Genomic DNA, 13,701 nt, shown 5'->3' on the forward strand with positions numbered 1-13,701 from the left:
CAATTCTTTGTCTGCTGGCTGCATAGATTTTATGGTTTGGTGGGGGACGTATATATAGAAAACTGAAATTAATTACCATAACCACATTTGGTTAAAACTTATTGCAATGATGTGTGTGTGTGTTTGTGTGTGTGTGTTTTTTAATTAAAAAAATATGTTTTACCAGTTTTTCTGAAGAGATAAGAAAGGTTACAGGGGTACTCTAAATATTATATATGGGCTAATATTCCTCCAAACCATTGTGTAGGACTGATCAATAGTTACAGAAACATTCTATTGCCATTATTGCTGCCCATGGGGGGCACACCAGTTACTGCAAGCAACGTTTTTCATTCTTTTGAAACATCCACATTTGTAACTTTTGATCATTTCTCATAAATGTCACGTTTTCAATCATGTTTATTCAGAAATAACGAAAGGGTCCTCAAACTTTCAAACACCACTTTATAATCTTAGGGTAAGGGCACACCTGAAGATTCGGGGAAGATCACCTCTTTTTTGGGGCGACTCTTCTGCCTGCTTCAATGAAAAAACGTCTGTGGCAATGCACTCGCGGCACTTCGATTTCTGAAGTAGCCCGAAGTTTCCTCGTGAATCTCCAGGTGTGCCCTTACCCTTAGTTTGGAAAGCTGAAGATAAAATGAGACATTTATTACTCGATATTTGTTTGCTAATCATTAGCTTTTTTTCTTTTCAAGGATTATGAAAAAAGAATAAAGATTCTTCAAGAAAACATAAAAGACCTACAAAAAGAAAATACCCAGAGAAGGATGGAGATTAAAGCACTAAAGGAAGACTTAGAAACAAAGCAAAGACAAATGGATAAGGAGCAGAGAGAAATTGGCCAGAAATTAGAGCAACAGGAAGTTGTTAAAGTAATGTTGTAATGGGTCTTTATTTAATATTTCTATGGATGATATATATATTATGCATTCTGTACTTCTCATCCTCATGGGCCAGCTGTATCCATAGAATCATTTCTGCAATTTAAAAACAATTCTGGTAGAAATAGAACCTTACTAATTTGTATGTAAAGCTCAAGTGGCTTTTTACAGGATAGAACAACACAAGTCACTAAAAACACCTGTGTGTATTGGCCCAAAAACTAACTACTCCTTTTAAGAGTAAATGGTAGCTTTCACCATTACAGACTAGCACATTGAAAATTATGAAAATAGCAAAATTCCTCGTGGCAAGGGTCCAATGTGTCCTAGCAACTAGGGAGTAGTTTGAATAAAATACTAGAAGATGAACAGAAGAGGACTTGAATAGAAAGATAAGTAATACAAGGAGAACAATATTTTTTTGGATGCTGGGGTCTCCATTTGAAAGCTTAACTGGGTGCTTCATCTTTGAGTTAACTTTTAGTATGTTATAGAATGCTAAGCAACTTTTTAATTCTTAATTTTTAATGATTTGCTTTCTTCTTCTGACCGTTTCCAGCTTTCAATTGGGGTTCAGTGACCCCATCTAAAAAGACTAATGCTCTGTAAGGCTACAAATTTTTGTTATTGCTACTTTTTATTGCTTGTCTTTCTATTCAGGCCCTTTCCTATTCATATCCCAGTCTCTTATTCAAATCAATGCATGTTTGCAAGGGTAATTTGGATGCTAGCAACCAGATTACTGAAATGGCAAATTAGAGAGCTGCTGAATAAAAAGCTAAATAATTCACAAAAAACACAAATAATAAAAAACTGCAAATTTTCTCAGAATGTCACTCTCTACATCATATATAAATGTTCATTTAGAGGTGAGCAACTCATTTAAAGGCCTGATTTTTATTTACTCCCATTTTCTAGCAAGGCAGCATTAGGTCTGGCACTCCAACACTGCAGTAAAACAAGGTCAGGAACCTTTTTACTGGTGAACAAATTTTGCATTATGTATTGGTATGCTACTGAATGCTGAGTTACCTGCAGTTTACCTGCAGTTCTATACCTATGGGTTTGGCCTCACAGGAGTGGATTTTAAAGCTGAACACAAATATGTGTTCTATTTTTGGTTCAGCATTCTGGCTAGAACCCCATTATAACACTGTGACTGATTCATTTTAAATTGCCATTTGCTAGTAGACACGCACTCTGGTAAAAACATTTTAAAACATCTGGGGAGTACATACATTAATGCAGAGTGACATTTTTTTTTAAGAAGCCTAGCATCAGAAGGCTTGCCACGGGAATATAATACATTTATAAGTTTACCTTAATCGTATTATTCTCCACCTGTGTCCCAATGCATTGAATTAATTAAAAAATATATATACTAGTATAGTCAGCTGTGATCATATTTAAACTGGGGATAGCACTTTAAATTCTGTATATGTTTTTTTTTTCTTACCAGCATGAACTTGTTCAGCTCAGCTATGTTCCACAGCAGATTGGTAAAGAAACTGAGAAGATAAACCGCAGGATCGTGTATGGTTTCATTTCTTCTTTACAACCTCTTATATTTGCAACATTTTGTGGGTTATTTACTAAATTCCAGTCAGTCTTTTTGGGGCAAAACTCAAATTTTTCGTTTTTTTTTTTTTTTAAACTCTAATTTTTCTCAGATCTGCCGAGGTTGTGTATAAGTCAATGACAAGGGTCCTTATCCTATTTCAAAGTTTCTGTGGTCTGCTCTGGAATTAGCCCAAAAATTCAACCTTTTCAGGCAAAAATCTGGAAAATTCGGACAAAAATCTGAAAAAATCTGTCTTTTCAGGATAATGGCTGAAAAAACTCTGAAAAAAATACACGGGTTTTTGCTTGATTTTATTGTGTTTTTTACTGAACCAATTAAATCAGTTATAATAATAATAAACAAGATCAAATTGGGTATTCGAGTTTGGTCATTGTTTTTTTATTTAAAAAATGAGATAAATTTGGATTTTAGTAAATTACCCTCATTTTCTTAAGTAATAAATAAAGCCAATAATAAGGAGGTCATCTCAGCTTAAATAATGATGGTAGAGTGATTTTTTAGCATGATGTGTATTTTATTTTTCCTGTATAAAAAGATACAACTATTAATGTTAATTTAGAATATTTTGGTACACTACTTACTTACTTACTGACTTTTATCCTTATGAGTTTTGATAATCTTTACATGTAGATCCAGTCAAACCTGATTTACTGCCAGTCAGACTTTTGCTTGGTAAACACACAAAGCACCCCAGCTGCCAATCCTACAAGACTTCACACAGGCTTTCTGCTTTGTGCTCTCACTTCCTCAAGGTGTTGCATTTTCTTTATCGCCTGGAGCAGATAAACAATGAGGAGATTGAAATTCCATTGGTTTTATTTGGTTTACCACACTTAGGCTAATGGCACATGGGTTGCAAATCCCCTTCCTTCCTCTCTCTGAATGTGTGTATGCTGACAAGCATAGGGTCAGCCCATTATCACACACAGAGCAACTTTTGGTGCAGAACCTCTACACTATGCATTTTTATGCTCCTGTGTGCTTAGGGATTAAACTCTTTGAGGGTCAAATATGTATAATATTTTTAATATAGAGGTATGGGGTATATTTTCCAGGATAGCTGAGATCTTTTACCAGATAAGCCTTTTTTCTGTATTTTGAAGTAACTTGTAAATTAATTATATATCCATTAAAGGAAAAACAATGGAAATGGCATTGCTGTATTTTGGAGCTGTTTGAAGGGCTTTTGAATGATAGATTCCATTATTGTACTAACAAAAAAAAGGGTTTGCATTGAAGAATTGACGTTACAAGAAAGAGCTAACTTTTTACATTATTGCTGCTAAAACATTTTCCACATCTGCTTTAATATGAATATTGGCTTGAATGTTGAAGTGTATGGGCGTTACCTACCATGGGATGCATTTTAGCAGTATAGTTAATTTTATTTGTTTCAGAAATGCTTGTGCAGACTCAACTTTTTTTTTAAATTTTTCTGGGCAGTAAAGAGAACAATATGCAAGTTCTGTACAATCATTTTCAAATATACATCACAATAATTTTGGATTTTGGGTTCATTTGACCCAGAAGGAAAATCCCTCCAAAATAAATACTGTCCATGAATTGCACATTTTATCAGCCCAGATAACCTTGACATACTTTGGTTTTCCTTGATCGCAAGGCTTTGGTTGCCATACATTTCCCTTTTATAAAGACAAAACTCAAAAAAAGCAAGACTGCACTGATTACATTATAGCACTACCTGCAGAACTGGGTTTAATTCAGGAGGATGTTGGCACATTACTATGGTATTTGTCTGTACAGGCTCTGGAATTTTCCGTAACATGGACAGTTACATTCACAGTACGATTTGGCTGACCACACTCCCATTGATGTCAGACCATACTTCTCTTCTGGCTTCTTTGTAGGCCATTTAAAACACAAGCATTCTCAAGCACCTAACATGCTGGGAAAACTGAAAATATTTTTAGCAAAGACATACTGTCAATTATTTATGAATGTCTGCTATACTGTCCCCAGGACCTGACATCTTAGGTGCTGGTCATTTTTTAAAAAATAATAATTCTACTGCCTCCTGAACTTCTAAGCACAACAAAGTACATTTTCTACCTGCATTTCACTGCTGTGCTGCAGCCGAAATTTCTGAAGCACTTTTAAGTAAACTTTTTTGGGGTGCTGCTGCAGCTGTAAAAATAAGGCAAATAAAAAACTCAGAAATAGCAAAGTAATTAAAATTAAATGCATATGGACTAGTGATGTGCGGGCCAGCTTGAAGACTGTGAGACTTGCAGGTTTACCCGCAGGTTGGGTTGTTTTCAGGCCGACTTCCACACAACTCTTATGGGTGCATGTGGGCTGAAGTTTACCATTCACCCACCTGGCTTGCAATCTTACTTTGCAGCAGTTTTGATTTTGTAAGGAAGTAGCAGCTACTGCCATGTATGAGATTCAGGTGCACACAAGCTGCACCAGATTTGCAAGCAAATGTTAGAGTTTAAAGAATACTACCCTGTCAAAGATGGAGATTAACTGTCCAAAATATGTTTGAGAAACTGCCAAGATATTTCTAGTGCACATTTCTTCAAAAGGAATATCTACCAGCATCCTATATATATATATATATATATATATATATATATATATATATATATATATATATATATATATATATATATATATATATATATATATATATATATATATATATATATATGCACTGTATAACATTTTCTTTACTTCAGGGAAGCACAGAAGAGAAAGAATATGCTGGAGAAAGAGTGTCAGGTGTTAAATGACAACCTCAAGCAGATGGAGCACAAAGCCAGACTGACACTGGAAGAGAAGGAAGAAGTCATGAAGGAGTTGGAGGGGAAGCGAACTTGGCTCGAAGCAAAGGAACAGGAATGTAATCATCTAACAAAGTTACTGGAGTTAGCCAAAGAAAATGAAGCTGTAGCACTGGGAGAAAGGTTAATATCCAGAACATCAGCTTGTAACATTCATATTTTAGGATTCGCCGAATCCTTTATGAAAGATTTGGATGAGTCGGAACCCTAATTTGCATATGTAACTTAGGGAAAATGTGTAGGAAAGAGAACTGTGCAGCCAAAAAAAATCTTGACTTGTTTGTGTGACAAAAAGTCACTTGATTTTTTTTGTTTCAGCAGAATCTGAATCCAGATGAAAAAAACCGAATGCTGGATTTGGTGCATCACTACTTATTACTACCAATAAGTACTTGTAACAATATGCATGAGTATTTGTAAAGTAGTGGTCTTTTGCATAAGTTTTATATATAACATTTTGCACCTACAAAAGACAGGAAGATTATGGTAGTTTATTCACTTTGGCTCAGAACTGGCTACAAATATTGAGCATTTTCTGTAACATAGCAAGAAAGTGATTTAACCATCAAATATAAGCTAAACACAATTACACAGCAAGTTTGTAACAGGTTTGTTTAAAAACCACTATAAATAACTTTTTGTCCATTGGAATCAATCTATCTTGTGTGTATAACAGACAAGTGTTGGAGAACCTTACACTGTAAGCTCTAGTGAGGCAGGAACAACAGTTGTAAATTATAAACACTTTCTGTATAGTGTTCTGTAAATATTTCAGCACTATATTAATTATAGAAATCCCATTCATAATTCATATAATATTGTATCTATACACCTTTAATTAGCCTTCTGAGCCACTTCCTACCTCAAGTGTCACTGGATTACCAGCAATTTGTTTAGATGCACTGGGTTGTTCAGACCTTGGATTCTGAGTGTAGGATAGGTGTGAAGTCCCTTTTCCAGGATTATTGGTAAAATCTCACACTTGTCTCTGGAGACAGTTTACTAAACAATTTTTTTAGTTAACAACCAGTTGAGCAGATAAGAAATCATTTTGCTGAGATACTCAGCTCAATTGGGTGTGAGGGTCTTCCTATTCTGTCAGAACTTGCTAACTGTACTGTATTGATTGTATGTAAAGATTTATCTAGAATTCTGCAGAACTTTCTCTCTCTGGCCAGTGTTGATAAAAGAGCCCTAGTAATGCTTCCTCTAACAGGTGAGCTCTGTTAAGCACAAAACCAACCATGAAGAGCAGTGTCAGTCCTATACTGTGTTAAATCAACAGGGGACTTTATTTCAAAAATCTAGTATGGGCATTTATTTAGAGTTATCAGTGGCTTTTAAGACGTAGACTCATTTTATATATGTATAAATATTTTTCATATTTTATTTGAAGGGCTGCTATGGATCTCAGTTTGCGCCATGCGATGATAGATAAGCAGACACAGCATGATGCACTTACCCGTAAAACCAGAGAAAAAGAGAGAGATCTGAGAAACACTAAGAAAATGGAGTTACATTTAAAGTCAGCCTGTGATGCTATAGCACATACCCAGAATTTGCATGAAAAAATCAAAGCAGAGGTATGGATTGATTTATTTTTATCATTTAGTTTCTCTCTGGAAGTTTCCTATGTTAAACACTACCCAAGTTGCAGTATATTAAAAAAATAATAGCCCAGGTCTGGTGGATTATTTCCTGTTTCGGCAAAGGGAACCTGAGGTTATTGCACATGTTTGTAACTCACAAATGTGCAATACTACACAATAATTGCAAGTGTAGTAATTCGTAAACCGTGAGAAACCATCAATCTTGCTATATAACTTGCAAAACTGTCATGATTTCAGATCTTTTGCCACATATCCTTCTCTGGACAGAGCATTAGACACTACCAGTCCATGTTCTGCTCTCAAGCCATTTGTGCAGTGCTCAGTTATTGAGACTTTTTTTAAACTGCGCTTTGACCTTCCCAGGCCCAACTGCAGTCTTCATGCATTGCCTGTTAGCATCTTGGCTCTGTGCCTCTGCTCAAGCTTCCTGATGATTTACATCTGCTACTAACCTCAGCTGCAGGTGCAAGTCAACACCATTCCATACACTTTTACATATTTGTGCCCACCACCACAGCATCTGACCACCTCCTAGCACCTGAATTACCATGAGGGGTGCTGCACCAATGAGGAGAGTTGAGAAATGTGCCTCAGGTGTGCAACCTCCCAGAGTTTGCTCACTGTTAAGCCTACAGTACACAGATGGGCATTTTGACTGTTGCTGTTATTCCGTCACAGCAGCAGTCAAACCCCCACTTATCTACCTGCCACAGCATCTTATATTATGAAAAGAAAAGCACTATGGCTTATTTAATCAATACAATCTTGCATACAATGTAAACTCCTCTATAAAACCTATAAAGCTGTCAGTACCAATGCTCCAACTTACATTTCAAGCCTCGTCTTCAAGTACTCTCCAAATGTATCTCTTTGCTCTTCTATTGATCTTAAACTGTCTTCAGCCCTAGTAACCTCATTACACACACGCCTTTTTTGGACATCTGTTTACATCCTGCTTATCAGTGCTTGCTTCTCTCCAATTGATTATTATGCACCTATATTCTTGAGTTGGAACTCTGTTGATATATTTTTTTTATATAGAATTACCCAATGGCACATATTACTAAAAAGTATATTATTATGAAAATAGTTTATTAAGATGAAGCAGGATTTTACATATGAGCGGTTTTATGCAATATATTTTTATAGAGACCTACATTGTTCGGGGTAGTTTTCTATTAACACAAATGCAAAACACGTGCAACGCAATGTGGATTTGTCCCTTTGCCATTACCGGAATCATAAGAAAAACTAGAAATAATACTGTGGAAAAAAATTCAGTGTACAGCACAAATGATATGTGCCCTCTCGCAGAAGGAAAATAAAGTCTGCTCATTAGACTTCTTTGCAAGGAAGTTATTGGGGTCTGAGAGAGTTAAGATACATACCTAATTGCAAATGGGCTTAAACCCAAAGCCAAATTAACCTTTTTTTGTGATTTTGTGGTTGCTAGTGGGAAATCTGTGTCAGTACTCTTTCAGAGATGTACAATATATTTTAGGTTACTACAGCAGCATCTTCAGTGATGGCCTACATAACCCATTGTTTATACATATTGAAATGGCAAACAAGCTGGACTGGGATAAACTCACGTGTATTTTTTACGCTAGGTTGACTGTTTTCCCAAAGCTGATGCACTTATTGAAAAGAGAAAAGAGCTACGAAAGGAAGTTGAAGTAATAAGAAGACAGTTTGCTCAACAGGTTGGTTTCCATCTTTTTTTCACAGTGACTGTTTTATTGACATCTTCAGTATCAGGTCACTACATACATTATGTTAGCTTACAATTATACAACCCCCTGCCTGTTTTGTTAGCAGGAATCCGTTAGGTTGAGGGATTGTTTGGTAATTAATTTTCCCTGCTCTGTAAAACTCAAATAAAAAATCATACATTTGGTGGTTGAAACAATTGGCACATGTTCAGCCCAAACCGTAACAAGGACTTTATTGCTCCTTTAATACCCATTTTGAGCCACAGGGTTTTCATCCAAAGGACACCAGAGTGCACAATATTAGTAAAATTTAATATACATTTTAATGGTGCAGCCAAATGAAAATGCAGACTAGTGTAAACAGACAATCCTTACTTAAATAGTTTTTCAAACTTCATCAGCAAGCTGAATAGGTACGTCTCTTAAAAAGTTAATGTAGGCAATTTATCAATAGTCAAAAAAAATGACTTCATGGTAACTATACTTATTATACTTAGCCACCTTCTACTGGCTCCTTTTAGTAGTTATCAGATAGTTCTTAATAACTACCTAATACTCCTTCATTACACCAAATCCATTATACTTTGGGGTAAAGATGGAGCATACATTAATGAAGCTTAAGGCTCAGAAGGTCACGCTCTTTCCCCAATGAGACATGATCTATATGTTTCTAAGGTTTATCGTCAATATCATCCTGCTTTCATTGTACAGTATAGGTCTGTTTTCATCAATTATATATGGAGCAGGGTAGTGAGAAGTAAACGAACAATAGATTAGACCAAGTACTGCAAGTAAATCTTGTTCAGTTTCTGTTGCAAATTATAAAACAAAAGTACTGTTGGGTCAAAATATATTGACCCCATGCTGAGCTCCAGCAGTCTCCCCAGTGCACACTTAACAAAACGTAAATAATGTCTAGAAATTTGGTTCTCATCACAGAACATATGTACATAAATGTAATATAGGGAGGAAACTATGAAATAAACTTGTAACATGCAGGTAAATATGGATTATAAATAGTAAGATAAATTTCTTTTAAAATTCAGTCAAATGTGGATTTGTTTAGAGCAATTTCCAACAGTGTCTTTCTTGTACCACTACTTTACCACATAGCAGTGCCCCCTTGAATTGTGATAGGGTAAGGATCAGTCCACTGAAGCAAATTGAGATGCAGGAATCTTGTGATTTAAAATAAAGAAAAATATCCTGGAGCAAGAAGCGGATTTACCGTAATTCAAATGTTTTTGTAGCTATGGCAAGAGGATTCGTTGGAATGGTCATGTAAGATAAGATAAGAATGGTCATGTAAGATAAGCAGTTTACTGCTTTGTAGTGCTATGTACTCTTAAAGGGATGGTTCACCTATAAGTTAACTGTTAGTACAGCACTCTATGCTCACCAGTTAAAAATATTGCAAATGGATACTGAGATGCACAAAGTACACAGGGAATCCACTATTTGGGATTCAGCTAAATCCCCAAATCCTTCATGAAAGATTTGGTTGAATACTGAACCGAATCTAAATTCTAATTTGCAAATTAGGGAAGGGAAAAAGTGAAAAAAACTATTTTGTACTTTATTGTTTTGTGTCAAAAAGGTATGTGATTTCTATTCCTGCCCCTAATTTACATATGCAAATAAGAATTCAGCTTTGGTTCAGTCAGGCACGAGAATTCGGCCAAAGGACGAATCCTGGGCAAATCCCGAACCGAATACTGGATTAGGTGCATCCCTAACATTGGAGCAAGTTGTGCAGAATATTTTAATGTTTAAGTACATTATTGAACCATTGATATTTAATATAAGACCTGCTGATTTTGACTCTGTTCCAGGTGCTCCATGAGAAGCTATTGCAAGAAGCTATATAAAACACATACCATAAACATACATAAATACATGAAAAAGATATTTGCTGTTGCTAATCATTCTTATTTCTCTTTTCAACCTAGCAAACTCTGACCGAGCTAGAGGCCCATACTCTTGAGCAGTGCATTGCAGAAGAAGAGCAACTTGTAAAGGAGCAAAGTGAACGTAGGGAAGAGCTGGTCAATCTAACACGTTTAGTTCAAATTAAAGCCGAGGAGAGAGAGCAGAAATCAAGGGATTTGATCAAAGCGAAGGTGACTACTATTCCAAATCATTCATATTTAGAATAACATGTTAATTGTCTTAACATAGCTTTTAATTCACAAATCAATCTGAACAGGTTAAAGGGGTAGTTCACATTTTAATTAACTGTTGTTATAATGTAGACAAAGATATTCTTGGTCTTCATTTTTTATGGTTTTTCAGCTTTTTGTTCAGCAGTTCTTCAGTATGGTATTTCAGCAGCTATCTGGTTACTAGGATCTCCTCTACCCTGTTAACCAGACAGTGGCTTAATATGAATAGGGAAGGCCTGAATAGGAAAATAAATAATAAATAGTAACAATCAAAAAAATTTAATTGTAGCCTCACAGAGAAATACTATTTTGTTTGTGGAATCATTTGAAGACCAATTGCATAGTTGCTAGGAATAGGATATTCTATAAGGTACTAAAAGTTAACTAAACTTAAAGGTGAACTACTCCTTTAAAAAAAATGACAAAACCTACAGAGTCTCTAAACAGTGTACAGTCTCCTTCCCTAAAATAGTAACATGAATACTACAAATGTTATAGAGCCGAGTCCATTAACAGAGAGGAATATATACAATAGTAAAAATAAAAGTTTTGCAATCATTGTAAAACTGGTAAAAATAAAACAAATTCCAGGTTCAGGTTTCTTAGCCTATTCATGAATCATTACAACATGTTTCTGAAAAAATGTCCAAACACATTAAAACAATTAAAGTTGTTAGGCTGCTTTAGGCCTGTTTCCCAGTACTGGCAACATACATTGTGGAAGTGGTTACTCTCCTCTGTGGGGTATGTCATAATTTCTCAAACATTTGCATGTTCTGTTAGCCACATATAGCTTTCACTGGAATGAAATACTCAGAAAATACATAGTTCACATTTCAGTATTCTCAAGAAAAGTGTGAAATATTTTTTTTATCTTAAAAATAGGTTATGTGTGAACGGAGATATTTATATGTGTTAAAACATTATCAGAGAACTGGATCCCACACAGATTATATCATTGTGAAAGTACCTGTCCTTTTTTGCAGAAATTACACCTATACCTGTAGCACAAATATTTGATTGGTTATGGGCAACACTGATAAGCAGTAATCGTTAACACAAAACCCGGCACAAAGATAAGAGCAGTAGTACACCAGATTGAAGAGTACACCAGACCAGGATTTATTGAACCTTTTAAGATATTTAGTATAAATTTAACAATATTCCCATTGCAAATTAAATCTCCATCCTATTTAACCATAGCATCACACATTATATCTAAACCAACAAAAAGACAAGTATGCTGGATTACTAGAATATATCTGCAAAACATTGATGTAGAACAGTACATTTTTTTCTCAGCCTTCAATTACTTGGGAATATTTCTGACCCTCTTCACAGCCTTCAAATTCCTGTAGTTAAAGGACATATTGGTGTTACCCATGAGTATTGTATGGTGATACACTGTATCCTACAGCTTATTTGCTCTCTGATTATCACTATATTTGTAGCTGTGAGCCATGATGTTAGGGTCTTTGTTCTGGAAAAGAAAACCTAGTTTTCAGTCGCAGTATGCATTATGGAACTAGGTTGAACAAAATCAGCCTGTGACATTTCCAAAGTATATAGATTTATATATGCATAACACTATAATAAAATGAAGGGCTGTGGCACAGACATAAGTTTTGGGTGTATGGCCTACCACATTGCTTAGCACCCACTGTTATTGCAGAATGCTGCTAGAGGCTAGAAATGGCAAACAAGTGGTTACAAGCTATGGCCATAGAAGACATTGAGTGACAATTTTGGCCATTATGTTCCTGCCTCCTGGGCCACTAGAAATTGCTTTAGGCAAAAAGCCCCAAATTAAATGGCAGTGGCCAGCAATTGTGCATGTTTACTTCTTGCAACATCTTTACATACACATAATACAATTCAGTAAAATAGAGAAATATGAAATAATAGTCCAGTACAACCAGGCAATAATTATACAACCATATCTGTATTAGTGAAATTCAATTACTTCTCATGTATGTAAATTGTTATTCTTCTGAACAGCAAAGATATCAGCAAGTTCTGCAAGAAGTTAAAGGAAGGCATCTGATCATTGGAGAACACAAAAAGAAAAATCAGGATGTCCAAAAAAGGTAGAGCACATGGAGACACTATGTTGGAATGAACAAAAGTTTGAAAAAAATACAATTATAGTGGAATCGTTTTTAATTTTTACAGGCTTAAAGAATTTGCCAAAATGTATGACATCATTCGGAATGAGAGAAATAAGTGTGTAAGTCTGATTCAGACCGCTATGCAACGAGCCTCGGAACTACGAGAAAAAATAAAAATTATTGCAAATGAAATGGAGATACTCAGAAACAATGTAGTAAACAAAGACAGGTTAGTGACAATGTAACTCATATGTAATGTATAAACATGAAGCCAGTTATATGGTACTGTAACATTTACAGATATATGGAGTCACATAAAACATGTTGGTTTCCCTAATCTGCAACCAACTATCCCAAATACTATTCTTTTTACAAACAGTATAGAAGAACAGTGATAAAAGAACATCTTTTATCAAGAATATCCAACATTTCATTCTGAAGGTGGTCCTCCCTTTGTTGTAAAAACCTCTACTCCCTTGGGAAGGCTTTCTACTAGATATTATAACCTATTAAGTGGGATTTGCTGATATTTATCTACATGTGAAGATGGGCGCTGCGGGTAGACAGGTCTAACTTTAGTATACTACATATACACACGTCTACACATGGAAGATAATGGCTTAGTTCTTCTATGAATTGTGCTTTATTTATTTTTACTTTTATGTGTTACTTCAGAACACTCTGAATTACAGGAAGGTCATTTCATATAGACTCCATTGTAAGCAAATATTTCTAATTTTTAAAACTATTTCATTTGTCTCTATAATAATAAAACTGTACCTTGCACTTTATCATAACTAAGCTACATAAATACATATTGGTGGCAAAATAATCCT

General features: G+C 35.2%; 1 protein-coding gene across 2 annotated transcripts in view; it reads left to right on the forward strand.

Annotated features, from left to right (window-relative positions):
• The window catches only part of ccdc146.L (coiled-coil domain containing 146 L homeolog), a 60,453-nt gene that overhangs the window by 30,933 nt on the left and 15,819 nt on the right, over window positions 1-13,701 (forward strand). For both annotated transcript variants that reach the window (XM_018252683.2, XM_018252682.2), the window contains exons 6-13: window positions 699-875; window positions 2,344-2,417; window positions 5,169-5,396; window positions 6,670-6,856; window positions 8,494-8,586; window positions 10,545-10,715; window positions 12,756-12,844; window positions 12,930-13,094. In XM_018252683.2, coding sequence (XP_018108172.1) covers window positions 699-875; window positions 2,344-2,417; window positions 5,169-5,396; window positions 6,670-6,856; window positions 8,494-8,586; window positions 10,545-10,715; window positions 12,756-12,844; window positions 12,930-13,094 — 1,184 coding nt within the window. The remainder of the gene's footprint in view (window positions 1-698; window positions 876-2,343; window positions 2,418-5,168; window positions 5,397-6,669; window positions 6,857-8,493; window positions 8,587-10,544; window positions 10,716-12,755; window positions 12,845-12,929; window positions 13,095-13,701) is intronic.

This window comes from Xenopus laevis, chromosome 3L (assembly GCF_017654675.1).
Source record: "Xenopus laevis strain J_2021 chromosome 3L, Xenopus_laevis_v10.1, whole genome shotgun sequence".
NCBI lineage: Eukaryota > Metazoa > Chordata > Amphibia > Anura > Pipidae > Xenopus > Xenopus laevis.